The sequence below is a fragment of the Camponotus floridanus genome, unplaced genomic scaffold, assembly GCF_003227725.1.
Source record: "Camponotus floridanus strain SB8 unplaced genomic scaffold, Cflo_v7.5 scaffold32, whole genome shotgun sequence".
Taxonomy (NCBI): Eukaryota; Metazoa; Arthropoda; class Insecta; order Hymenoptera; family Formicidae; genus Camponotus; species Camponotus floridanus.
The window spans coordinates 854,328-882,033 of NW_020229459.1; the positions used below are offsets into that span (position 1 = coordinate 854,328).

Genomic DNA, 27,706 nt, shown 5'->3' on the forward strand with positions numbered 1-27,706 from the left:
TTTTTCAATGATTTACTTGATTCGAGATTTCTAAATTAAATTATTCGGAAAATGTATCAATTATATTGTTAATCAAGATTCAATTTTCGTAAGTTTTTCATTTATTTTTCCAAATAATTCGGATGATTATATATCCTCGCAATTATTTTATATAATATTTCGAATAGAGATTTGCCTCAGATTTGTATTTTGCAAAATATATCGTACATTTTTATTAATATATTTTTTTTCACAAACGATATATGTAAAAGTTTCGCGAACAAACATTAAAAAGGTAAAAATTCAAACATTTTAATTTTAATGACGTGGAAAAAAATGCAAAACAATATAATAATTTCCACTATTTGTGTTGCTTCTCTCTCTCCTTAAAATGTTTTTTTAAATTTAAAATTACATTAAAGATACTTCATATAATTTAAAATTATATTAATTACAGATATCTCGTACATAACTGTTACATTGTAAATTATATCTCTTATGAAGTTGCAGTTAATTTTAAAATGAAAATTGTAACCGTATCAAAATATTCCAAATCAAGCAGGACTAAATTTATTTAATTTTCCTTCGAATTAACTGAGCAATTTAATAATGACATTTATTTGTAACAAGTATGTAACAGTTACAATTTTCTAAAAGTGTTATTAAAGATTCATATTGATAAAAGATTTTTTAAACCTTTTTGTACAATATTTTATTGTATTATTTTATTATACAATTTGAATAAAAATTGAAAATAAAACGTAGATAATATTACATAAAGACATTATATAAACATAACATTATATAAAGATAATATTACATAAAGGTATTATATAAACATAACATTATATAATGTACAAGAGAGAAAATTAAACGTTAAACATTTTCAGAAAAATTTCTCATCACGCAATAGGTAAAACCTCACAGATGTGCCACCAAAATCAATATAAAAATCTGTAAAACTGTTATCTTTCATACATTTCACAATTTTGTGAGTTTTGGAAAAGTAGACATCAACTTTCGTTTAAATACTCAAGCTCCGATTTCGACAGATTTGTACCCACGTCGCGTTCAGGATAATCGTGTCAGTTTACCCTAATTTTCATGAGAGAAGGATTGCACATAGCTTTGTATCGTGGACAATGATACTCAAGATTTAAAATCACGTATTCCTCCAGAGTCACGCATGCATTGAGAGGAGATATAAATTGACTATACTGCTTATAGTCGACGATGGTCCATCCTTTGAACGCAATTTCCGTATGCCAACTTCACCTACAATTAGTTATAGGACTTAGTTACCAACTTGGTCGATTGTTGACTCAATATAAAATGAAAAGACAATTTACAATACCCTAAAATTTTCTAGATAAAAAATTGTCTAAGAATTTCCATTCTTCTAAGCAGTAGACACTTTTAATAAATTATTTTCCTCGTCATTAATTCCCTCGGGATGTTCATGTCCAGGATCTTTTCCTTTTTCCTCCCTCTGTTTTCTTTGTTTTGCGAAGCGTAGCCATTCTGCTACTATGTTGTCGAATTCAGCCTCCGTTAAGGAATAATGCAGAGTGACTTCTCCTGAACAAATATATTTATCGAGTTAATAAAATCACATAGGAACAAATTTTAATTAATAATTCGTCATATTAATACATTCGTTTAATTCGTTTAATTATATTCGTTTAAGTTGCGTGGGACATACTTTTCATAATTCTAATAAAATATAAGTTGGAGACTTTAAAATTATTGCGGATGCCTTTCCAAGAACATTTCATTGCGCAGTTATTTGTAAATATTTTGGAAAGGATGCGACAAACGTTACGACGAGGATTACTCCCTCCAATCTTTAACAAAAATGCTTTCTACAAAAAGAAACATGAAATTATGAAACTTAATTATATTGTGACAATACCAGACTTTAATGATAAGCACATAAAATGAAGCAGTTACAATATCGAAATCATTTTCAATATTACATGTAACTATTGTTATGTGAAATTGGCAAGTCAATATATAAACTTACAAATTGTGTAACCGCCTCATCATTTTCTTGCAATAACAAGTCGAAATCTCTTATCTGTTCCACTGTCTGTAAAGGTAGAGTTTCTACGATGAGACTATCGTCCCTTATGCTTTCCACCGTCTGTAAAGGTAGAATTTCTGTGATGGGATTCATGGGATTATCATTCTTTATTGAAACGTGAACGAAGTTTCTCATAATATCTTCCTTTATTCGACTGTTGTCCTTTATTGAAATAGGAGCGTGGCCTCTCATAATATCTTCGATTCTGCTTATGCGTTGATTAAGGTCATGCAATATTAAATTAGAAGTATCCTGCGTACGTATTATTTGCTTCAGATACTCTGCAACAACAATCATCTAATATTACATATGCTAAAATAAAGCAAAAGAGTATAAATCAATATTATAAAATGTATATAAATATTATAAAAGATTATAATTATTATTATTATATTTTATTACATTATTATTATTATTAGTATTATAAAAGATATAAATCAACATTACAAAATGTAAAGTATTAATACATACTTTTTATGTTTGCGTCCACTTGCATCTCATCAGATGATGAAGCGAGGTCTAAAAACATATTATTATGATTTAAACAGAGTTGAGTAAGTTTACATTTTTTTTAAACTAAATTAAGTTAGAGTTAATGGGTTAAAAAATTAATTTAGTTATGTTAAAAGTTATACAAATAAAAAATTAACTCAACAATAAAAGTTACGTTAAGATTAAATTAACGTTAGTTAAGATAAAAGTTAAAATTTTGAAAAGCATTATTTCACCTTATATTAAATTAGATTGTAATTTTAAAATTAGATTACTCTAAATAATAATAATATGAATCATCAAATAAATTTGGGGGGAAAGTTAATAAGTTTAAGTTTATGTGTTTTAAAAATAACTAGTTAAAGTTAAAAGTTAATTCTTTTTAAAATAACTAAGTTGAGTTAAAATTATTAACTTTTTAACTTTTTTTTTAATTTTTAACTAAACAACTTATGTTATTACCCAACCCTGGATTTAAACATATTATTATTATATTTTTGCAACTGATTTTGTTGTAAAATATATATACCTTCATATACAGGAATGTCGGGAATCTCAATAAATTGTATATCCTGCTGTTGTTTGGAATAATTATTCCTTTTTTCTGAAAATTATAAAGTATAATCATTCGCATATCACATTAATGATATACAAACAATGATACATACGACAATAAGATTGCGAAGGTGCAATTTCGTTCTTTGCATCATTCTCATTTATGTCTTTATCATTATTAGCCAATGTACTCGCATTCACTGCTTTCCCTGTAAAATATTATTTTTAATGTTACCTTTTATAATTTATTTTAAGCGAAGCAAAGATTGCAAGAAAAATTATTACATAATTATGTAATAATTTGAGTACAGTTAAACATATTCTTGTAACGCATACTCTTAGCTGATCGAGATGGATCAATTTCTTCTTCCTCGCTGCTGTATCGAGTGTTTAAACTACGTTGCCTCTTCCCACAATTTAATCTATCTTCGTTCGTGGTGTAATAGTTGGCATCTGCACTTTTCCTCGCAGATTCGAGAAAAGCTACAATGAAGCACTAATTAATATCACATTTCTTGCGTATTCAAGTATAATCAGTGTTTGCTGGTATCTAGATAAAATTATCTAGATAATTGTCTAGATAAAGAAATGGATCATCTTTATCTTTGACTAGATGAAGAAATGCAAAGTATCTTTATCTTTATCTTAGGTAAAAAATATTTCTCATCTTATCTAAAAATTGTCTAAGATGACGTTTTCATTATGCAAAAGAGTTTTCCAGGCAAGCTTCTAAAAATCTATCTAAAATATCTAAAATATATTTTTTATTTGGAAAATAATATTACAAATATACCTTATCTTGTACTTGTTTTACTTAAATTTGTGCAATGCATTAATGTATATTTTATAAAAATGACATATGTATTGTTACACATTGATTATTATATTATAAGTATATTATAAATATAAATTAATAAATAAATATTTATCTTATCATTTATATACTTTTTTATTATTATTTAAATATTCTTCAGGAAAAGAGAAAGAATATGTGTTTATGATTTTAATATCTCATTTATAATATGCGTCACATTTTTTACAAATATTTATAGTCTTATAAAATAAACAAAAATATCTAGATAATTATTTAGATTATCGCAATAATCATCTCATCTTTCATCTAGATTAAGTAAAAGCAAAATCATCTTTATCTCATCTAAGTTAAATTTACGGATTTTTAGCTTTATTTTTATCTAGATGATTTTGAAATTATCTACAGCAAACACTGAGTATAATAAAACCAAGGATACATTTTATTTAATTGTATATTAATGAAAACAAGTATGAATAAATACTTACAAGAGTATTTTGTGATATCCATCTCATTAGGTAATTCATTGTAACCATGTTTCCTTAATATTTTAAGTAGCTCATTAGTAGTAATACGAGAGATATTATGTTCAATGATTAATTTCTGTAAGTCTTCCTGTAAGTTTAGTTGGTTGCAATTGGAAATCTCGTTGAATATCGCCATGTTTTCTTGAGAATGCGGAGTACTTCCCTCATTTTCACATTGTACCGATAATTTTTCCTATTGATTTACATCTTTAAGTAACATGTTACATATATAAGATACAGATTATTAGAATTCATGCTAATATTTACCACTTTCTCCATACTGGAACGCAATGAATTACAATCTACATAATTATATATATCTTGATAAATAGTCTGATTTTGTCTTTTCGATAAATATTTAATATTTTTTGGCATGTGTACGATATTGGTGTATGAAGTTGACAAGTTGAGCCTGAATAAATTAATAACTTAAATTAATCATTTTTATAACAATCTGTATACATCGCAAAATTTTCAGATTTTATTTTACACTTATTAAAAAACTCATTTGATATCAGATAATTACAAGTTTAATTACTCATAATTCTTACTAGAATTATACACAATATTTTGCAGATTCTCTAAGTAATAAAGAATATGTGACATCAAAATTAAATTTATTTCAATTTTGATTTGAACTTTTTCTACTTGAAATTTTTTTATGTAAAAGAAATAACAATTTAAAAATGCAGAACAGTTAAAAAAATAAGTTTGATTAAAATTATAATATCTTTTAAAATTTTAAATATATGAAATATAAAATAAATTAATAAATTAATATGTTAAATATAAAATAAATTAATATATTAAATATTAATATATTAAATATTAATATATTAAATATTATGATAAAGATAACATTTTTTTGAGTATAAAATAAATTAATTATAACATATTAATATATACATATATTAATAATAACATTTTTTTGAATATAAAATAAATTAATATGTTATAAAATAAATTAATATATTAAATATAAAATAAATTAATATATTAAATATTATGATAAAGATAACATTGTTTTCAGCTAGTGTTTTATTTCAATTTAAAGTCATTACCCAACAAACACAAAATAGTTATATAACTGTCAATTAAAATTTCCCACTCTACAATATATGTTATATAATTGTTATTAATATGTTATATAACTGTATTATATAACAGTATATTGTTGACTGGGAAACTATAACTAACAGTTATATAACCGTTACTTGGTTGCTGGGTTATTATATTACACCTACAGTTATTGTTACATTATTACATTATTATAATTAAAAATACGTAAATAAAATATTAATTCACAATTGCACTTACATATAAAAGTATTTTGTGGTATCCGAGGTACTTTGAAAGATTGGAAAATTTTATATATGCAGTCGATAAATCACAATAGGTATACTTTCGATAAGTTGACAGTATTTTTAATTCCGCATAACAGTGTAACAAAAATAAAAGCACTTCATAATCAATATGCTTGCTTATAAAAATATGGATAATTGGTCGAGAGAATTGCGCAAGCGGTGCTCGCGAAATATCCCAGTCCGAGGAGCGCACAGGAGCGGACTGGATCGTGTTATAAAAGATGGACGGAACACGAGGACCAAAACCATCACCGAGCTCTGATACATAACATACTGGGAAAGGAGAGGGGGGGATACTGGAGCGAGGTAACCCTTTAGGTATGGTGGGGGAGGACACGGAAAAGGATACTAAAAATTATTGCATCTAAAGATCTGAAGTAAAACAATTACAAATATAACACATGTGTTATATAACAGTTATATAACTTACTGGGTGTTTGCCGATCGAAACATTTTTAAATAATTAATAATATTAATAATTTAATTTTTCTCTCTATTAATAATTTTATCGAGCACATAAATTGCTAATATTATCAGTATTATTATTTATTTATAATGCTAATAATTAATATTATTTATAAAGACTTTGCGCATGCGCGACGCAAAGGTCAGAAAATCACTCGACCAATGAGAGCGTCCCGTTTGATCACGTGGCGACTGGCCAATTGCATCGATCCTAGAGTTACTAGCAACGATTGACCAATCGGAGAGTTCTATTTTGAATTTGGCCAATCGGATGCCATCCGCCGCAAATTCCCTCGATTGGTTGATCAATCGGTCGCATGGGTGAACGATTGGCATCCGTCCTTGTGGAAGTGCTCACTTCTGGTACCCTATCTCTCCTCGTCCATTTAATTTTGCTCTCTATTAATAATATTATCGAGCACATACATTACTAATATTATCAGTATTATTATTTATTTATAATGCTAATAATTATTATTTATAAAGACTTTGCGCATGCGCGACGCAAGGGTCAGAAATCATTCGATCAATAAGAGCGTCTCGTTCGATCACGTGACGATTGGCCAATTGCATCGATCCGTGCCTAGGGTTACTAGCAACGATTGACCAATCGGAGAGTTCTATTTTGAATTTGGCCAATCGAATGCCATCCGCCGCGAATTCCCTCGATTGGTTGATCAATCGGTCGCTTGAGTGAACGATTGGCATCCGTCTTCGTGGAAGCACTCACTTCCGGTATCCTATCTCTCCTCGTCCATTTTTCCTGACACGCGCAATGGAGGCAGGGCCATCTTGTTCGGGTGTCCGACGTGGCGACCGGATCAGGCGATCCGCGATTCGACATGACTCTAAGTAAGTGCACATCGCGTCAATATTCTTGGTCTCGGCGTCGTTTGTCTTCGACAGCGCACGAGGACGCTCTGTCGAGAACAACGCGGATCTTTTTAATCGAACACCCGGAGAACCGATGCCCGGCACCGCGTGTCCGGCAAGAGCGACTTCAACATCAATCGTTACCTTTTCAACGATGTATAATTTCAAAATTATGTATTCGTTAAACATCGTTGAGCACGATTGTGACAAGAGATTTGTGATTATTTAATGTTGTGATTAATTAATTGCAACTTTATCGGATGTAACCAAGAATATGGTTTCAGAAAGCATGCTTGAAGAAGTATAACACGTGTACAAAAATTATTCGTTAATATTATTTATTAATATTTTAAATTATTATTTATTCAATATTATTTAAAAATATTTAATTTTATTAATATTAATAAATAATCCAAATTTATTAATATTATTTAATAAATAATATTAATAAATATTTAATATTAATATTATTATTAATATTATTTAATAAATAATGTTAATAATAATATTAAAATTAATAAATAATTCAAATTTATTAATATTATTTAATAAATAATATTAATAAATTAGAATTATTTATTAATATTATTTATTATTGCAAAGACATACATGATAAGATTGAATCCGATGTAATGTAAAAAGTGATGAATTTTTGTAATAATTTTATGATACAATTTGTTCACAATGAAAATATGTTAATTTGTAGAAAACATTTATATCACGCTCATCATAAATTGAATCTTTAAATATAATAAATGCAATATATTCTAATATTTCCTTTCCAGCTACTGTACTATTATTATTAGTGGCGTTATGTGCTCACTCTGCATTTTCGGAAGTCTTGCAGTCGACAAATTCGTATTTGTCAGTGGCTGATAGAGTACGCTTGAAGAGCATACTTGAACCAGGATTTCAGCTAAAAGATGTTCCCACTGTATACTATGCTGCCAGTGGATACAAGCTTCTTGGAGAGGCTATACCAAAAGCAGATGTAATTTTTCTTTCCAACGTTTTATATGTTTAAAGAATATTCCATGTATATAAATTATTATGTGATGAAAAATGCTATATATTGAGATTCCATGATTATTTGATTAGTCTTTCTGATTGTAATATTTTTTTCTTGTTGTAATATTTAATATTTTGAATTACTATATTAATAATATTTGCTTTTCTTTAGGCCATCTGCAAATTTTTAATAAAATCCAATGGGGACAATATTACTCCTGAAACAGCATTTTATCTTGCCTCTACATGGAAAGCTATTGGAAACTGTCAAGAGTTTTCCACAAATATTGCGACGAAGGTAATCAACATGAATGATTAAAAAACAATAATGTTTATAATATTTATATAATATATAATGATGTCTATAATACTTTCGTTCTACTGTATAAAGGATGAAGACAATAATTATCACTGAATTAAAAAATCTTGGAAATTATAAATATTTGCCTCACAGAATATTATATGATAGACTTTTATTTATACAGGTATTAACAAATGTCGTACAGAAGGACACTTCCACTCTCTCTGATCTGTATTATGCAGTGAACGGCTTAACAGCTTTATCACAAAAGGTACCTGCTGCCAGAATCGATAAGCTAGTAAAATTAATACAAGCAGCTTTACGGAAGGATGACAGTCTGTGGAAGTAAGTTATATATTTTTTAACAATATATATATTAATAATATACATATTAAATTTTTTCTAATGATCAAAAAAATAAAATTGTAATGATGTCAATCAAACTTTCGTTCTACTGACTGTGAATGGAGACAATAATTAATACTGAGCAAAATATCTTGAAAATATCTATTATTTCTATCTGTAAATTTTTATTATTTTTATTTTAAATATTATAAGTAATAATTCAAACGTTATATTGTCAGCTTGGGATACACGTTCCATATTGCTGCGGACATAGGCGCTCCAGCTGCGTTTGCTTTTGATCGTATTGAGGATGCTGTGGTACAGGCTGATGAAGTGGATGGCCAGTACTTGCAGTTTGAAGGCGGTCTTTCTATCACGAGTAGGACTTCTAATCTTTTATATATAATTTTGAATTAATTAATTTTCTAGTATTTTAATTATAAAATCAATTGTTATAGGTTTTCTTGTCAATGGTATTTTTAAATTGTCAACTTCATTGAAGAAAAAGCCGCCACTAAACTTCCAACAAACAGTCAAACTGGGCAATTATCTTCTCTCGCGACGTTCTGTGCAAACCACGAAAGGAGCTACAAACCTATTGTCCGCTTTAACCACTTTGGCAGTCGACAGTTCCGAGAAACCAGTTTGCATAACTTTGGCCGATGGAGGAATTATCTCTAATCAACAACCATTGGTCACAGTTAAGGTTTGCGATATTCTTGGTCAGACACTGCCAACTGTGCCTAAGGTTGTTGCAAATTCCGCCACGAGAGTAGGAGACGACGTTGTTATTCTTAGCAATGAGAATTTGCAATCGTCTACAACCGACAAGTAGGCATCTTTGATTACAAATATACCTGGTCCCCAATACTTTACTGGATCAGCCTTTCCATGCTGACATCAGCTATACCTTGGGGCATAGTGATAGTTGTTGAATAACCCTTTAACCTTTTTTTTTCCAATATAATTAAGGTTAAGAAGTTCAACAGACAATTTCTGCTCGTTTTTATCATTTTATATTTCAATGTTTCGTGTCCATTTATAGGACTCTGTTCACGATGAATTTGATGAATGTGAAACCCGATCGCGGTTTTTACAAGATATCAATAACCGCGGCCTCCGTCTCGAATACGATTACGGTAAAGGTCTTGTCCGAGGCAGTACTAGACTACCTGGAAATTGGAACCGGTGATGCTGATCAAACCACTCAGCCAAAACTTATAAGGTATATTATATAGATTTTATATTACGTTGGAGATTCTTATATTGCCTTAAATTTCTCATGACGATTTGATTAATTTCAGAATAAATACAGAGTCTCCCTCGGGCAAACTCGAGCATAAAATAGAAGCTGATTCTCAGCAGAAACTAGTCATGCGCTTCTTGTTGCGCGACTTCGCGAATAAGAAACCGATGCGCGTACATCAGGCCTTCGTACGCCTCACATCCGTTTCCGCATCCACTAGTGATAAGCAAGGTCACGAAATCTTTTTCGTCGCCGAACCTGATGCTGCTCACGTTTATAAATTCGACATGGTAATTTTTCGAGCGTTCATATTTCTTTTTAAAGGAATATTTTACTTTTCTATGCATTATAACTTTTTTTTTCGACAATTATACAGGGTGCCATTTTAAAAGTTCCACCCTCTAATAACTTTTTTAATTTTGATTGTAGAAAAAAATGTTTCAGACAAAAGTTGTATGGCTTGAAAGGGGACATAAGATGGTGTCATTAATTTAACATCAAAGAGTCACTTGAAGGTTACGTGAAGGCACATACAACTTTTTAAATGGGACACTCTATATGCTTTTGCATATTCTTGTAGCTTGCCTCGAGAGCTTTCCAAAACAATAATTAAGTTAGTTTTCATTAAGTACTTTCCCAGTTATGAGACTTGAAATCATTTCTTAATTTTACATAAACCGTAAAATATTCATTTTTCGATTATCCTACCTTAATACTTTTATGTACAAAATAATGAGAGGAATCAATTGGTGTAAAGAAAACACATAATTGTTTCGAAGAAAAAATATGTAATTTGCAATTAACAATTCCATATTTTTTCTTAAAAATTGTGTTTTTCTTTTACATCAATCGATTCCTTTCATTATTATGTACATAAAAGTATTGAGGTAAGATAATCGAAAAATGAATATTTTACAAGATATTTTACAGTTTATGTAAAATTGAGATATTACTAGAAGTCTCATAACTCGAAAAGTACTCAATGAAAAAATACTTTATTATAGTGGTTTGGAAAGCTCTTGACGCAAGCTATAAGAATATGCAAAAGTATATAGGGTATCCTATTTAAAAAGTTGAAAGTGATCTTCATGTGACCTTCAGGTGACTCTTCAATATCAAACTAATGACACCATCTTATGTCCCCCTTCAAGCCATACAACTTTTGTCTGAAACATTTTCTTCTACAATCAAAATAAAAAAAGTTACGAGGGTGGAACTTTTAAAATGGGCAACCCTGTATAATTTTGCAAATGATATTTTAGCCGGTTGGGACGGCAGCGGCAAATTTCGGTCACCAGAGTGGAGACTATAACATGGAACTGATCGTCGGCGATGCCGTGATTAGTAATCCGTTCCGATTCAACATCGGTGCGGTTACTTTGAAATTCCCCGAGTTGTCGTCGGTGGAGGGTGCCGATAAGAGCGCCTTTTACAAGGAAAAAGACATGTATACTACTAAACCGGAAATAAAGGTAATTTACGTGTGTGCACTTATGTGTATTTATGCCAATGCTCGTTAGTGACAGAGATTCCTCGATAATTTTGTCACTTCCAAAACATTGGCAGAGGATTCTTACGTCGAAGTTGCTATAATATATTGACAAAAATTATTGTGCAATATTCTTTGTACTTTGACGAACACCGACTCCTGATTGAAAGATTGTCGTTGAAGCATTTCTCTAAAAAATTTACTTTTAATTTCAGCACATGTTCCGCGAGCCCGAACGCAGACCACCAGCATTCGTGTCGAACTTGTTTTCGGGCTTGTGCTTGGCGCCAGTTCTGCTATTATTGATTTTGTGGGCTCGACTCGGTATCAATATTTCAAACTTTCCCTTATCTCTCAGTGCGATTACATTCCATCTTGGATTAGGAGGTAACTATCGATCATTTCCAATGTTTGCTGTATGAAATAATTTCAAAATTATCTAGATAAAGATAGAGATATAAATCTGTAAATTTATCTTAGATGAGATAAAGATTTTGCTTTTATTTAATCTAAATGAAAGATGAGATAATTATTGCGATAATCTAGATAATTATCTAGATATTTTTGTTTATTTTAGAAGACTATAAATATTTGTAAAAAATGTGACGCAGATTATAAATGGGATATTAAAATCATAAACATATTCCTTCTCTTTTTTTAAAGAATATTTAAATAATAGCAAAAAGGTATATAAGTAATATGATAAATATTTATTTATTAATTTATAATATCTTTATAATATATTTATAAAATATTAATAATAATAATATAAAAATATATTTTAGATATTTTAGATAGATTTTTAGAAGCTTGTCTGGAAAACTTTTTTGCATAATGAAAACGTCATCTTAGACAATTTTTAGATAAGATGACATATTTTTCATCTAAGATGAAGATAAAGATACTTTGTATTTCTTCATCTAATTAAAGATAAAGTTGATCCATTTCTTTATCTAGATGATTATCTAGATACCAGCAAACACTGATTATTTCATACAATCAATATACGATTAGCTAGGACGATAAATTATTTTTTACAGTCATTTATTTTTGACAAGATCATTAATTAAGAATTGTTACGTAATGATACATAATTAGCCCGATATGCTTGACAGATGATGTTATGCAGTCTATCTGTTTTCATCGGGCTCATAGCAAAACGTGATATTTTCGCAAATATGGCTGCACTTTTCGTCATATTTGTAGCCCGAAATTCACTACAAAAATCTACATTGATAAGTTGTGATGCGAATATAATCATAATTGTTTTGTTTCCAGGGATCTTTGTGTTGTTTGGCATTTTCTGGCTGAAGCTCAATATGTTTGTCACGCTGCGATATTTGCTGGGCTTTGGCATTGTTACATTCCTCGCTGGAAATAAGATGCTATCTCAGATAGCGCACAGGCATAAATCGTTACGTTAATTTATGAATTTTGAATATATATCTGAATGTTTGCAGTTGCAGTTTAAAGTGCATAATAAATATAAGACTGCCATCAGCAAGCTCCAAACAGCTCCAATCAAGTTCGTTGAACTGGCGAAAGCATCGAGCTGTTTCACTTGTCATAGATGTACATAATTCATAAAATATGTATAATTTTATTACCTGTAATTTCTTTAACATGAATTTGGATGGCTCTTTATGTTTAATTATAATTGAGTTTCGCGTCAGTTCTAAGAATTACAAATCAATATCTATTAATAATGTTAGACAAGGAGATAAAAATGATGTAAAACTCATTGAATGTGCACCTACGATAAAAGAAAGTGGCAGATATATAATTTGTTTGTCACAATTGAAAGTCATTAAATTATTTTGTACTTTTTTCCACTTTTCTCTCTTACCTCTTGTGTCATGTAAGAACTGATGTACTCGCGTAAACGATTCGCCTCGTCCTTTAATCTGTCCCTTTCTGATCGCAATTGCATAGTGATTATTTGCGCGATGCCGAGTCGTCGCCAGAAATTTGTCAGATCTTGAAAATCTTCTATCTATATGGATTTCAGATATTTCTTAAAAATTTCATACTTCCATCATGTACTTTTATCTGTAAAAATTAACCTGGTAAAATATATCCCGATCTGATATAGTTAAAATATGACATGACAAAGGCGACGAGTCTTCTAGCTTCGTATGATCAGCAAACGGCATTACTTTTTCACGTTGTGTTTCATATTTGCTACAGATTTGCATCAGCGCGAGCAGTCGTTTGCCTTTTATCGCAAGGGCCTTTAAGTGTTTTATTGTCTTGTTATATTCAATCGACAGTATCTTCAATTGGTCTTTGTCTTTCGTCTGTTCTGAAATTGTTTCACATCTTTCAATACTTGTAATTTATTTTATAATTTATTATTTCTTTAAATTTATTAAATTCTTATATAATTTATTTTCTTATTAATACTCGTGATAATATTTTTATTTAATAGAGAGGAAGAGTATAAAAATAGCTAGTAATCTAATATACAGGGTGTCCCATTTTAATATCCCACCCCTTTCTTATTTTTAATTTTAGAAAAAAATGTTTCAGACAAAAGTTGTATGGTTTCAAGGGGGACAAAGTTAGTTTTCATTAAGTATTTTTCGAGTTATGAGGCTTGAAATTATTTCTTAATTTTATATAAACCGTAAAATATCTTGTGTAATATTCATTTTCCGATTATCTTATCTTAATACTTTTATATACAAAATAATAAGAGGAATCAATTCGTATAAAAAAAATACACAGTTTTCAAGAAAAAATATGTAATTGTTAATTGCAAATTACATATTTTTTATTCGAAACAATTATGTGTTTTCTTTACATCAATTAATTTCTCTCATTATTTTGTACATAAAAGTATTAAGATAAGATAATCGAAAAATGAATATTTTATAAGATATTTTATGGTTTATGTAAAATTAAGAAATTATTTCAAGCCTCATAACTCGGAAAGTACTTAATGAAAACTAACTTAATCATAGCGTTTTGGAAAGCTCTTGAGGCAAGTTATAAGAATATATGAAGGCATATAGGGTGTTCCATTTAAAAAAATTGAAGTGGCCTTCACGTGACCTTCGAATGATTCTTCAAGGTCAAACCAATGGTACCATCTTATGGCCCCTTTGAAACCATACAACTTTTGTCTGAAACATCTTTTTCTAAAATTAAAAATAAGAAAGTTATTTGAGGTGGGACATTAAAATGGGACACCCTGTATAATAATAAGAAATCACGAGATACAAGTTTTGCAAAATTAAAAATGAAAATTTCTCGTCGAGTTAATTTCATGTTTAAAGATACATGATAGAAGAGAAGCATGGAATTTTAAAGAATGCTTAAGATATAAATTGTGGAAGATCTGATCTTGCAAATAATCAGAAGTAAATGACGATGGGCACCTGAGAGAAAACGGTTTTTCACAGTCCAGTAAGCTTTTTGAAAAAAGTCGTGTTCATCCAGAATTTCAGAGATTTCTGTCTTGGCCGTGGCATCATACGTTGTCATTTTGCTTCGAAACTTTCGTATCTCTTCGAAAAGATTTGTCATTCGTAACAATTGTTGCGCGATCATTTGCTGGTCCTTCTCGTCTTTCTCTTTGAGTGCCTCGTAATATTTTTGACGAGACTTTGTCCCTGAAATGATGCATTAATTAATATTAGCTTGCGCCAGAGAAATAAATATGACCTTGACACAATTAATTTACATTTGACAAATGATTGGTGGTTACAGATTCGCAGATGAAATTTTATTTCGAAAAGAGAGAAAGATTATAGTTATTTATTTCAAATCATGAATGCATGAATTTATTTTCAAATTTATTAAAGCTTGTTTAAATTTACTTTAATAATTTTAAATTCTATGCAAGCTGCTTTCTCGTGCTTACTGTTTTGATAATCTGATAGAACTCTTCGCAAATCTTCCCAAAAGTTTCGCAGTTGATTTTCAAGTTGAGCTGCAGAAATTCGTCGAGTATCTTTGCTATCTTCTACAAATGCATCGATTTTACCTTTCGAAGAAGACATAATTATTTTATTAATTATAATTATAAATTAAATTTATTAATTAATTATAAATTAAAAATTAGCTTGGAAATTTTTTATTTCATGTTTTTTGTAAATTGTCTTCAGTAGCTGAATCACCAATATATGAATAATAAATTTAAAATTTCCAATTGTGTTTACAGTATATGGAAATTAAATTAATTTAATTTAATCAATTAATTTACTAATTTAATAATGAAGTTACTTATTAAATTAATATTAATCAATAATAAAATTAATATCAATCAATAAATACAATTAATATAATTAATCAATAATAAAATTAATATTAATCGATAAATTAATTAAATTGAATTAATCAAAGTAAGAAGAATTTTGATGTTAATAACTTAATGCAATGCTCTTGAAATTATTTAATGATTCTTCTAGTTGTTGCAGAACTCCATGAGTGATGGCTTGTAACAAGATCTCATCTTCGTTTTGTTGATGATGAATTTTGTCGACGTCATAATCCGTCTGATCAAGCGTCTCCTTTAAAGTTTTTTGATAATTTTTTTCTTCGCGTTGCATTCTCTCTCCGTACATTTCCAATAATCGATCTATGATCTCAGTGTGTGATCTTATATTTCTTTGATATTGCTCCTCGCTCTCGGCCAATTCATCCATCAAAAAACTTATTCTGAAAGACAAAAATACTCATGAATGATATGCAAATTTTAGAAAATATCGACTCCAAGTCTCATGAGTCACGTTGATATTAAGAAAAAATTGGAATTTTTGATCAAAGCAGTTATTAATTTATTTGTGTATTCTTCGAATATTTTTTTTTCTCTCTGAAAATGCGAATAAATAATATCTAAGAAGAGTATACAAGAAAAAATATGTAATTTGCAATTAACAATTCCATATTTTTTTTTAAAAACAACTATATGTTTTCTTTACACCAATTAATTTCTCTCATTATTTTGTACATAAAATTATTAAGGCAAGATAATCGAAAAATGAATTTTACAAGATATTTTATGGTTTATGTAAATTTAAGAAATGACTTCAAGCCTCATAACTCGAAAAGTACTTGATGAAAAAATGTTTATTTATAGTGTTTTAGAAAGCTCTCGAGATAAGTTACAAGAATATGCGAAAATATATAGGGTGTTCCATTTAAAAAATTCAAAATGATCTTTACGTAATCTTCATATGACTCTTCAAGATCAAACTAATGGCACCATCTTATGTCCCCCTAGAAACCATACAACTTTTGTCTGAAACATCTTTTTCTAAAATTAAAAATAAGAAAGTTATTTGTGGTGGGACATTAAAATGGGACACCCTGTATATTAAAGGAAATTTACTCAAAAAAGGTCAATAAATAGATATAAATGTTAAGTGATAAGTTTTTTTTAAATCAATTTAAATCGTGAATCTTAATTTTTTTTAATAGAAAAATCTCTTATTAAATTAACTTGTTAGTCTAATAATTTAACACTTTGATAATGACCTATAGTCCTTGATGTCGAGAGCTCGATCGAAGTTGCGCCAGGCGATCTCCATATCCTCCTCGATCTGCGGCATCTTGATCCTCATCATCATCTCCCGCCATAAAGTGCGATAACGCTTTGTGTTCAAAGCACCGAGCTCGATCTCGCGCATCAGACGTTCCCTCCTCAACGTTTGAGCGCGTTCCTCGTCCTCGCGTTGCCTCTGTTCCTTGGTCCATGGTGCTTCTTCCAATCTCTCTCTCTGTTTCTCATTTAAATCGGTCGCTTTTTTTTATCATTAAGTCACTTTTGAAATTTATTTTTCAACCAGAACTTTGACTTATAATTAATTTACATCTCGAATAAAAAATTTACTTTTATTATTTATTTTTATTTATTTATTTGTTGAATTTTTATTGATTGAATTTACTTTCATTTTCAGTTTTAAATGTCAGTTATTACACATCCTATGAATTCACAATATTTTATTTTGCAATGTTTATCATTCTTTTTGCATGAGAAAGATCCTTTCAAAATGTAATCATTAAAAATTACAGTGTCCCACTCACCGCACGACGCATCTCTTCAAATCACTTTGTTATTAAATAAAATTATGCGTATAATTTCGTGTAAAATTTTTAGGCTACATTTTTTTATATAATACGCACGCGTTTTTTTTCTCGTAATTCTCTTATTTTATATTTTTCTATTTTTTTTTTGATAATAACAAGAACAGTATTCTAATAAAAAATTGTAAAAATTTACTTATGCTAAATTATTTATAAAAAAATAATATCTTTTTTCAATTGATCAGCAAGAAATATTTTCAAAGGCTTTTTTTTTTAATTCGCACATCTATCCTTAATTTATATTTATTTTCGTAGAAATGAGACGTGTCTCCTTTAATAGAAATAGAAATAAATTATTCGCACGTTTAATTTTTCTCTTTCTCTTTTTTGATAATAACAAGAACAGTATTCTAATAAAAAATTGTAAAAATTTACTCTCTCTCTCTCTCTCTCTCTCATGCTAAATTATTTACTAAAAAATATTTTTTTCCAATTGATCAGCAAGAAATATTTTCAAAAGCTTTTTTTTAATTCGCACATCTATCCTTAATTTATATTTATTTTCGTAGAAATGAGACGTGTCTCCTTTAATAGAAATAGAAATAAATTATTCGCATGTTTAATTGATGATCAATGAAATACCTTTCAAGGTGTGCTACTAAAAATAATGAACGATAGAAAAATTGTCATTTATCAGAAATTACGATGGTATAATGATAATGTATAATTAACATCTCACTGTCACGACGATATAATTAGCATCTCACTATGCACGGCTCATTAATAGCGAGGTCGTTATACATAGAGCAATTTGCATAGAAAAAAAGACACGCGACACACCTCTTGTTAAGAAATATTATATTATTACACAATTTAAATGCCTCGTCTAGGTCATCTAGGTGTGTCCGAATTTTTCTGGTTAACGTAATTATCAACGCTTTTGTCACAATATTAAACTCGGTTACAGTCGTAGACGGTGAAAAAAAAAATCAATGATCCAAGTGAAACCCGGAATTTCCCTGAGACATCCTCATGCTAATTCTTGTATAGTGTTTACTACGGATTACGTAAAAAAATATGGAGATGCGCCTGCTCGTGTCAAGGTCACGATGAACTCATCCAAATAAATAAATTCAATTTTTCTTTCTCTTTTCCCAAACTGCCATTATTTAATGAATTATTGTTGAAAAAAATCTAAATAATAAATATATTGATAAAAAATACTTAATATATAATATAATAATTAATAATATATAATAATTTCCATATAAAAGTATTTTTCAAAAAAATTTGACTTGTATGCAAATAAAGCATTGTTTAAAATTAACTCACGCACTCGCTATTGCATTTACGCACTTGGCACTTGATTGGCAGAGATGTAAATATCCAGGAAGTACAATATATAACGACGGATCTTGAAAGTTAATGGCTATTTTGAAACAACGCGAAGAGGTCTATTCATTCAGCAGATCTTAAGTTCGAAATTCCTGTCGAGTCACTGGCTGGGTTCAATGTCAGCACGTAGAGAAACGAGTCCTCGCCTGACTCGACGAGATCAAGGAAACAAGAGAGAACGAACGCAGATGTACGGGCGACAAGTGAGGGAAATATTCAGTAGACATTCACGAAGATGTAGCGTCTTCTCGTGGAATTTGGCGTAGATTTCCGATGGTAGGGATCGACAGTCTGATCTCATCGTATAAAAGTCTTTGGAGCCGGTGCTTTGGGAAGAGTTAGTCTCCATTCGAAAACGTGATCTCGACAAGGTACGTTACGTGTCAGATGATCTATTCACCGTGTGAATGAAGGATTAGGTTTTTAAGAATTTTTTTTTTAATTTTCCAAGATGATCAGAATTTTCCTGGATGACGAGATCTCTCGCAGAGGCTTCAGACAGGCTTCGGCGAGTGTCTAGTTGTTCTTTACTTGATCCTTTAGAGATGTTAAATTTCTCGTCGCGCCTGGAAACAATTATATGAGAATATATTTTTGTAAAATAATAAAATAAATTATAAAATTATAAATGAGTTTTGTACTTTTGTGCTTTCAATTATGGGACGGTAAGCACCGCTGAATCCTTCAGAGAGAATTTTCTTGCAAATTCTCTCTCAAGATTTAATATTTTAGTCACAAATTAATTCGATATCCTTGGTTCCTATCTTTTTACCCTTTCTGATCATTATTTTTATATTCCTTTTAGATGATGACGAGGTACGTGATAGTGCTGGCTGCTGTGCTGGCCGTGATCTACGCGGATTCTCAGACGGAATCCGAGCAACAGACGGTGAAAACACCAGCCACGGAAATTGTCGCGCCGGAAATATCACAAGGGACCACGAGCGAAGTGGCCGAGACGCAATCACGTAGTAAGAGAGCGCCGATTTTATTGGGAAAAGCACTTCTGGGCGGTGCTCTTCTCGGTAAAGCCGCTCTCGGAGCCGGAGTTATAGGTGCCGGGGTTGTAGGTGCCGGGGTCCTTGGTGCGGGACTCGTCGGTGCTGGATTGTACAAGGCTAAATAGTAAGTTGTTTATCTCGGAAAAAGTATACTTTGTCTCTAAAAGCACAAATGTTGTACAAAGATGAGAGCAAAATTATATTAATATTAATTTTAAAATTAAATTTATATTAAAATATTAATTTTAAAATTAAATTTATATTAAAATATTAATTTTAAAATTAAATTTATATTAAAATATTAATTTAAAATTAAATTATATTAATACTATATCTAATTAAATTTATATAAATTATATAAATTAAATAATTATATAAATTATATTAAATAAATAGTTATATAAATAATATAATTATAATTATATTAATATACTATATTTAATTAAATTTATATTAATACTATATTTAATAGTTTAAAGTTATAAAAAAATTATAGAAAAACAATTGGCAAAATAGTACAATTAGAATTTTCAATCTTTTTAATTAATCTATTCTGCGACATTAATTCTCAAATATTGGCCTGTTTATGATAATTAAATTAATTAAAACATATAAAAATTTAAGCGTTTTTACTGTTCAAAAAATTTCGTCTAAACTTGTGCGTCATCACTATTAGTTCTTCTAATTCTCATTCTAACACTAATTAAATTCTAGCTAAAGATGTTAGAGCGAAAGTGTCAAATATACAATACAATATTGATAAAATTTCGTAATTTCTTTTTTTAGCCTTGGTGGCGGCTACGGCTATGGTGGAGGATACGGCTATGGTGGAGGATACGGCTATGGTGGTGGATACGGCTATGGTGGAGGATACGGTGGTGGAGGATACGGTGGTGGAGGATACGGTGGTGGAGGATATGGTGGTGGATACGGCTATGGTGGAGGATACGGTGGTGGAGGATACGGTGGTGGATACGGCTATGGTGGAGGATACGATCGTGGATACTACCCAGACTATCATTATCACACTCATTATCACGGTTATCCCTATTATCGTAGTTATTATCCCAAATCTTATGATTATGGCTGGTAAATTGCGATTCCGACTTCAGAATGTATCAATACATTTTTCTTCAGATCTCGTTAATGCGAATAAAGACCAGCTGATAATAATCATGCCACCGATCAATTTGTCTGATTTTATTGAAAACTTTTACTACAAACAATATTAAATATATATACGTTGTAATAAATCTAATTTTGCTTTTCTCTCTCTCTCACATTTGCCTTTACATATAAAAAATGCACAAATATTTGCATCAAAATAAGAGAGATTCGTCAATAATATATAATGATCAATAAAGAAATTACGCAATTTTACTGACATGTATTTGACACTTTCGCTCTAATATCTTTAGCTCGAACTTTCAGTGAAATTTGATTAGCATGATGAGAATTGAACTAATAGTGATGACACAAATTTTGGTGAAATTTTTCAAAAAGTAAAAATGCGTATAAAATTTTTACACGTATCAAAATTAATTTAATTATCATAAATAGGCGACTTTCAACATTTGAGAATTGACGCAAAGCAAATTAACAAAAAGACTTTAATTGTACTTGCTATTTTGCCAATTATTTTTCTATAACATTACATGAGAATGAAAAGTTATATAGAATCGATACAAAGAAGAAAGATATAAGATTTATGTAACAGAAAGTGTCAAAAAATTGTAAAATTGGTTGTTAGCACGTTAAACATTATATATCTAAAAAAATCATTATAATTGTATAACAGATAATTAGAAATTATATTTTATGTGTTGAAGAGCAAAATTAAATCATACTGTTTAATGAAAGTTTTAAATAAAACCAGTCAAATTGATTGATGATCACGATTACTATCAATCCAACTGTTACTGACTCCTGAGAAATTATTTTTAATGATAATAATAAAAAAATATTATTTGAAATATTTGAGTTGCACAAAAAATCATTAAAAAATATATACATTGATACATTTACATAGATATATAATGTATTTCATAAAATAAATAATATACCTATCACCAGTGTTTGCTGGTGTTTGCTATCTAGATAAAATTATCTAGATAATCATCTAGATAAAAAAATGGATCATCTTTATCTTTAACTAGGTGAAGAAATACAAAGTATCTTTATTTTTATCTTAGATGAAAAATATATGTCATCTTGTCTAAAAATTGTATAAGATGACGTTTTCATTATGCAAAAAAGTTTTCCAGGCAAGCTTCTAAAAGTCTATCTAAAATATATTTTTTATATTATTATTATTAATATATTATAAATATATTATAAATGTATTATAAATATAAATTAATTAATAAATATTTATCATATCATTTATATACCTTTTTGCTATTTCTTTATAATATTAAATATTCTTTAGGAAAAGGGAAAGAATATGTGTTTATGATTTTAATATCCCATTTATAATCTGTCACATTTTTTACAAATATTTATAATCTTCTAAAATAAACAAAAATATCTAGCTAATTATCTAGATTATCGCAATAATTATCTCATCTTTCATCTAGATTAAGTAAAAGCAAAATCATCTTTATCTCATCTAAGATAAATTTACAGATTTTTATCTTTCTCTTTATCTAGATAATTTTGAAATTATCTACAGCAAACACTGCCTATCACGTACACTTAAAAATCTAATAATATATCTAATTGTGCTAATCTGTACTGTCGTTTTTTAGTGTTCCTGACGAGAACAAAGTTAGACTTTTTGCGAATAATTTCGAGTAGCGAGGGTAATGTGACATATCCGATGCCAATACCTTTCGCACGAAGAAATGAATAACCGCCTATCGTTACGTATCCCATGACTTCTCTATCGCAGGAATGGCGAACTTCCGTCGATTCTGGGAGATACAATTTTCTCATTTCTTTCGCATAATCTGATATCATTTTGCGATGTTCTGAGAGTTTTGCACAATTAATCGTGTCATGAATGACATCAAATTCCTCCGGCAATACATTATCTTGAAGCTTCTTCTTCCGTTCAACTCTGCGCCGTCTTAGTCGTTTCAATTGCATCAAGTGTTCCTTGCGTAATATTTTGCGGGACTTTTCATTCGGATCGATGTGACATTTTTCCAAAGGCCCGGCATATTTTTTATTATTCTCGAATCCTTCCAAATCTTCGTGTGTCGGCATACATATGATCGCGAACTCCTCCGGCGTTCCTTTGCCCATCATAGACAATTGGACTTGTACCAGGCAATTTTTATATTCATCGAATTCTTGAAAATTGAACTCGGACTCTTGGACAGTTGACTTGGACCTTGCATTCTTACGCTTCACAGGAATCTCAATTTCTATTTTTAAAAGTGCCAAAGGTCTAAAGTGTCTCAGAACGTGAAAATCTTCAACGTCCGACCAGCCTTTGGTTAAATTTTTCCAATCGCAGAAGAAAGGACTATGAATGCCAAATTTGATAAAGTTATTTCTTCTGTTTGGGGGATAAGAAAAATATTTGTTGATTAATTCCTCCTTTCTCATCAACGCCTCCCTCGTGTAAGCAGGAGTGTCAGGATCATTAATATCAGGTACGTATGTTGCTAAACTTTCAAAAGCTATCAATTTGGATTCTCGAAGTGCGCCTACTCTTGCACATCGCATTATAAGTGCAATCCAAAATGCCATTGCCCATCTAGATGGTATAATGATATCTATCCTGGAACCTAAACCTGGAACAATATATCAATGTACTTTTAATTGCAATCAAGGAATAATATGTACCTTATGAATAATTGTAAATTATACTTATTACCAGTGTTTGCTGGTATCTAGATAAAGAAATGGATCATCTTTATCTTTAACCAGATGAAGAAATACAAAGTATCTTTATCTTTATCTTAGATGAAAAATATATGTCACCTTATCTAAAAATTGTCTAAGATGACGTTTTCATTATGCAAAAAAGTTTTCCAGGCAAGCTTCTAAAAATCTATCTAAAATATTTAAAATATATTTTTCATATTATTATTATTAATATATTATAAATATATTATAAATATGTTATAAATATTATATTTATAATATTATTTATAATTAATAATATAATAATAATATATTATAAATATATTATTATTATATTATTAATTATAAATATATTATTATAAATATATTATAAATATAAATTAATAAATAAATATTTATCATATCATTTATATACCTTTTTGCTATTATTTAAATATTCTTTAGAAAAAAGAGAAAGAATATGTTTATGATTTTAATATCCCATTTATAATCTGCGTCACATTTTTTACAAATATTTATAATCTTCTAAAATAAACAAAAATATCTAGATAATTATCTAGATTATCGCAATAATTATCTCATTTTTCATCTAGATTAAGTAAAAGCAAAATCATCTTTATATCATCTAAGATAAATTTACGGATTTTTATCTTTATCTTTATCTAGATAATTTTGAAATTATCTACAGCAAACACTGCTTATTACATACCTAAAGGAGCTGCTGCTGGTTTCTGAACAAGAAGTATCGGTATTTTTGCCATTACATCCTTACTAAAGTATTGATCATTTGACATACCAGGTACAAGACACTCACTTCTAAGTTTGTTGATTCTGTCTGTGGACACACAAGAATTGCTTACGATATGACGTATTTGTGCATCCCAAATAGGGGAACGATTTAAGTCAGTTGGTAGCTGACAATCTAAGTTTTTAGCAGACGAAGGAATCTCAGTCTTCGTCCTTTTTACGGGCAAATAAAAGCGTGGATCTAAAACGGTTAATCCAATAATCATATTTGATAATAGGAAACTTGGTGATCCCAAAACCTTCATCGATTGCCACAACTGTTCTTGTATCTTAAAAGCTTCTATATTTTCTCTTTCATTATAATATTCATTATACCACATTTTCTTCTTAAGATCTTGTATAGTCAAATCTTTGGTATCTTTTTCATTTTCATCAATTACCATTTTCTCCACAGGTTGCACAGAGACATTATTGCCTGTTGATGTTGTATCTAATTTTTCATCATTTAATGAGCTATCCTGTTCTTCTCTCATAGGGCAATTTTCTGAATCCAAATCCAGTTCAGTTAAAGATGGTACATATAATGCTTCTCCTAGTACAGTTAAAGCTGCTGGCCCAGAAAGTCTGAATCTATTTAATGCGTATCTTAATACAAGCATTTTACAGCCTGCATCATTTGTGTACAAATCATTTAAATGGTGTAAAATGTCAGTTCTATCTTGTTCAGCATTATTCTGTTTAAACTCAAAACTAGATATAATCTCACTAAGAAAATCACTATAAAAAGCAGGATGTACCCAGATCCAAATGGTTTTAATGTCTGTCTCGCTTAGCTTCCAGAAAAAGTCCACATTACCAATAGGGAACTGTGGATAGCCATTCCTTTTAAAGAACATTACCGTACCTTCTTTCTGACCACTGGTGTACATCTCTGCTGTAAAAGTTTTTCTCGGATTACAATGTTCCTTCAAAGTTGCTTCCAACCAATTTTTCTCTCCTACTATCTCGATACAGGTATAGTAAGAAATATCTTGTAAAAGACAGTTTTGTGTTGTAGCTCTGTAACTGGCTCTAAAGCTCTTGTCGTTGGAATAATTTGGAATTTTATATCCCCACTTGTCGATCATGTGAAAACGTTTTGCATGCCAGATGTGAGTCTCCAACCAGATTTTCTTACGTTGTCTGCGGTAGTATTCGGAAAGTAAATTGCGTGGCCTCCTACGATACTTTCGAGATGGTCGTTTATTCGTCGATGGTAAATTCTGGCCGTTCGCTGACTTTGCCATTTGTGCTGAATGTGCCTCTCGCAATCTGCGGGGCAACCTTTTAACATTATGAGACATGACCCGTCTGCGCATGTATACAGGAAGCTTTTGAAATATTAACTTGGTTTGCTTAGGATTTTCTGTAACAGAAGAAATTGTTTTCTTAGTTCAATTACAATCAGGTCTTGACGTTTCATTGTTGAATGTTACCTTTGTGAGAAATTGTGTAAAAAGGAAAGTCGATCTTGGAAGAGATAAAAAGACAATTGTTCCTATCAGTTAAAAAGACAGAGGAACTACTTCTTAAAGCGATGATAAGGAGAGAATTTACTGGCAGTGAATTGTTTAATACAGTATTTATTTAAATAGAAGGTCGTGGGAAAGACACATTTAAAGAAGCCTTACATTTTTTGCAAGGTATACTTTTTTTAAAATTATATACATTATATAAAAAATATTTAGAAAATTAAAAGAATCATAATTCTTATTTAGTGTCGATTTTAAAAATCAAAGTTTTTCTGAATTCAAATAAAATGTGTTTTAATTTCTTAGGGAGAATTTATGTGTATTTCTACAATGTAAGATATTTCATGGCAAATATTTTAAAAAATTTTAAAAATTACTCTTAAGTACTTGGCTAATATTAATTATTGATTTGATATTTTATGTTTAAGTGTCTTTTTAGGAATATTATTTTTTGGTTTAATTTTTTTAGAAAAATTATTCCTTTTTTTTTTTAGAAAAATTACTGTAAATTATTTTTAAAGACTTTTATTAAACATTTTTTGCACACAAGGTAGAATACTTTTATGTACTTGATGTATCTCTTATCATTGTAAGATTATTTTTTTAGAGATATATATTATTGAGAAATATATTTCTGCAATCAGAAAATTATTTTCTAATGTTTTCTTAGCAAAATTATTTTATGAGATTTTATTTTTTAGAAAAATTATTTTTTTTTGAGGAAAATTACTATAAATTATTTTTAAAGACTTTTTTATTAAACATTTTTTGCACAAGGTAGAATACTTTTATATACTTGGTATTCCTTTACCTTTGCAAGATACATACCAATCGAAGATGTCATCGCGGAAATTTCACGGGCTCGTGAAGAGACGAAGTGCATAATATTCACTTCGGATGGAAGGGTCTCGGATCCTCCCAAATATTCGTCAAATTGTTTCCTCTTCTTTGCCATGACGTTTGAGTTTGCACGTTTTTTCGCGGCCTAAAGAGAGATTACACGATTGTTAATCCACGTGGACTAAACAAATAAACCACACATGCAATTACATATTTTATAAGATACTAACTTTTTTTTTCTTCTTTTTTATTGACAAGGAACAAGGGACGTCTTCTTCAAGGTACTAAAAATAGGTATCTTGAGGTATCTAACCTAATGTTTGAGGCAGGCACGAAATGCAGAGTCCACGTGTCTCTCCTCACCATAGAAATTTGTGGTAGTCATGGGAACGGAAACAAGGTCTTCTTTGGCGCGAACGATAGCTTATGTAGACTCGACGCGGGAAAGAAAGATGCGTCAACCAATCAGGTAAAGCGAGACGAATGCGTCAGCCAATCAACTTGTCATATTTTTACAAGAGCGCGAAATTGATTGGTTCTCTTTTCCGCGTGATTTCATGAACCGCATTCTATCTAGATAGGCCTTTAGAACCGATTAAAATTATTCCGAATTTTTCTGGGTCAATGTAAATCGTATAAATTCGAAGAAAAGAAGAAAAAAATCTCGAGAAATCGATCAATCACTTTGTCTAAAGAGGATAAAAAGGATCTTATGAATGAAACGAGATTGAATCTCCGTTTTTAAAATTCCAAATAATTATTGACATGTAATGACACTGAAATGACGATTACACGTAGAAATGAATGAAATTATATAGGATCAATGCAAAG

At 29.7% G+C, this 27,706-nt stretch overlaps 5 protein-coding genes across 6 annotated transcripts; 2 read left to right on the forward strand and 3 right to left on the reverse strand.

The window, feature by feature from the left end:
• Positions 1–839: 839 nt before the first annotated feature.
• On the reverse strand, positions 840–6,189 carry LOC105259548. Of its 2 annotated transcripts, XM_011271539.3 has the most exons (11): positions 5,765–6,189; positions 4,715–4,859; positions 4,409–4,640; positions 3,446–3,592; positions 3,223–3,318; positions 3,084–3,158; positions 2,534–2,581; positions 2,003–2,343; positions 1,682–1,841; positions 1,334–1,557; positions 840–1,254 (listed from the first exon to the last, which is right to left on the reverse strand). In XM_011271539.3, coding segments are annotated over exons 1-10 (1,425 nt in total). In that variant the 5' UTR covers positions 5,767–6,189; the 3' UTR covers positions 840–1,254; positions 1,334–1,378. The 2 variants fall into 2 exon arrangements, with proteins under 2 accessions (XP_011269841.1, XP_011269842.1); XM_011271540.2 differs by lacking the exons at positions 840–1,254; positions 1,682–1,841 and having other exon boundaries at positions 1,412–1,557.
• An 862-nt stretch (positions 6,190–7,051) lies between these two features.
• LOC105259550 (dolichyl-diphosphooligosaccharide--protein glycosyltransferase subunit 2) lies at positions 7,052–13,349 on the forward strand. The gene is made up of 11 exons (XM_011271543.3): positions 7,052–7,128; positions 7,935–8,140; positions 8,330–8,455; positions 8,643–8,803; positions 9,043–9,182; positions 9,262–9,634; positions 9,849–10,028; positions 10,108–10,339; positions 11,312–11,521; positions 11,754–11,925; positions 12,817–13,349. Exons 1-11 carry the CDS (start codon positions 7,119–7,121, stop codon positions 12,960–12,962), a joined length of 1,956 nt encoding a protein of 651 aa, XP_011269845.1. The 5' UTR covers positions 7,052–7,118; the 3' UTR covers positions 12,963–13,349.
• LOC105259555 (dynein regulatory complex subunit 2-like) lies at positions 13,277–19,044 on the reverse strand. The gene is made up of 8 exons (XM_020030091.2): positions 18,905–19,044; positions 17,020–17,261; positions 15,911–16,200; positions 15,404–15,526; positions 14,919–15,152; positions 13,602–13,840; positions 13,385–13,531; positions 13,277–13,291 (listed from the first exon to the last, which is right to left on the reverse strand). Exons 2-8 carry the CDS (start codon positions 17,169–17,171, stop codon positions 13,277–13,279), a joined length of 1,200 nt encoding a protein of 399 aa, XP_019885650.2. The 5' UTR covers positions 17,172–17,261; positions 18,905–19,044.
• Positions 19,045–19,175: 131 nt separating this feature from the next.
• Positions 19,176–21,736, forward strand: LOC105259549 (acanthoscurrin-2). The gene is made up of 3 exons (XM_011271541.3): positions 19,176–19,334; positions 19,769–20,088; positions 20,751–21,736. The coding sequence occupies exons 2-3, from the start codon at positions 19,769–19,771 to the stop codon at positions 21,055–21,057; spliced, it is 627 nt and encodes a 208-aa protein (XP_011269843.2). The 5' UTR covers positions 19,176–19,334; the 3' UTR covers positions 21,058–21,736.
• Positions 21,737–22,619: 883 nt separating this feature from the next.
• On the reverse strand, positions 22,620–27,352 carry LOC105259552 (ribonucleases P/MRP protein subunit POP1). Its single transcript, XM_011271545.3, has 4 exons — positions 27,106–27,352; positions 26,864–27,020; positions 24,487–25,929; positions 22,620–23,704 (listed from the first exon to the last, which is right to left on the reverse strand). The coding sequence occupies exons 2-4, from the start codon at positions 26,988–26,990 to the stop codon at positions 22,659–22,661; spliced, it is 2,616 nt and encodes an 871-aa protein (XP_011269847.2). The 5' UTR covers positions 26,991–27,020; positions 27,106–27,352; the 3' UTR covers positions 22,620–22,658.
• Positions 27,353–27,706: the final 354 nt, after the last annotated feature.

What these genes read in the sequence shown, in the direction of transcription:
- LOC105259555 (XM_020030091.2), bottom strand. Translation starts at nt 17,171, where the DNA reads ATGCGCGAGATCGAGCTCGGTGCTTTGAACACAAAGCGTTATCGCACT. An exon ending in CTCGACATCAAGGACTATAG is followed by an intron (nt 16,201 to 17,019) that starts GTCATTATCAAA and finishes TTTGTCTTTCAG; the next exon opens with AATAAGTTTTTTGATGGATG. An exon ending in GAAAAACCGTTTTCTCTCAG is followed by an intron (nt 13,841 to 14,918) that starts GTGCCCATCGTC and finishes AAACAATTTCAG; the next exon opens with AACAGACGAAAGACAAAGAC.
- LOC105259549 (XM_011271541.3), top strand. Translation starts at nt 19,769, where the DNA reads ATGATGACGAGGTACGTGATAGTGCTGGCTGCTGTGCTGGCCGTGATC. An exon ending in GGATTGTACAAGGCTAAATA is followed by an intron (nt 20,089 to 20,750) that starts GTAAGTTGTTTA and finishes TTCTTTTTTTAG; the next exon opens with CCTTGGTGGCGGCTACGGCT.
- LOC105259552 (XM_011271545.3), bottom strand. Translation starts at nt 26,990, where the DNA reads ATGGCAAAGAAGAGGAAACAATTTGACGAATATTTGGGAGGATCCGAG. An exon ending in CGCGATGACATCTTCGATTG is followed by an intron (nt 25,930 to 26,863) that starts GTATGTATCTTG and finishes CTTCTGTTACAG; the next exon opens with AAAATCCTAAGCAAACCAAG. An exon ending in ACCAGCAGCAGCTCCTTTAG is followed by an intron (nt 23,705 to 24,486) that starts GTATGTAATAAG and finishes ATATTGTTCCAG; the next exon opens with GTTTAGGTTCCAGGATAGAT.
- LOC105259550 (XM_011271543.3), top strand. An exon ending in AGGCTATACCAAAAGCAGAT is followed by an intron (nt 8,141 to 8,329) that starts GTAATTTTTCTT and finishes GCTTTTCTTTAG; the next exon opens with GCCATCTGCAAATTTTTAAT. An exon ending in ACGTTTATAAATTCGACATG is followed by an intron (nt 10,340 to 11,311) that starts GTAATTTTTCGA and finishes ATGATATTTTAG; the next exon opens with CCGGTTGGGACGGCAGCGGC.
- LOC105259548 (XM_011271539.3), bottom strand. An exon ending in ACCTTCGCAATCTTATTGTC is followed by an intron (nt 3,159 to 3,222) that starts GTATGTATCATT and finishes TATAATTTTCAG; the next exon opens with AAAAAAGGAATAATTATTCC. An exon ending in TTTTATTAGAATTATGAAAA is followed by an intron (nt 1,558 to 1,681) that starts GTATGTCCCACG and finishes ATATTTGTTCAG; the next exon opens with GAGAAGTCACTCTGCATTAT.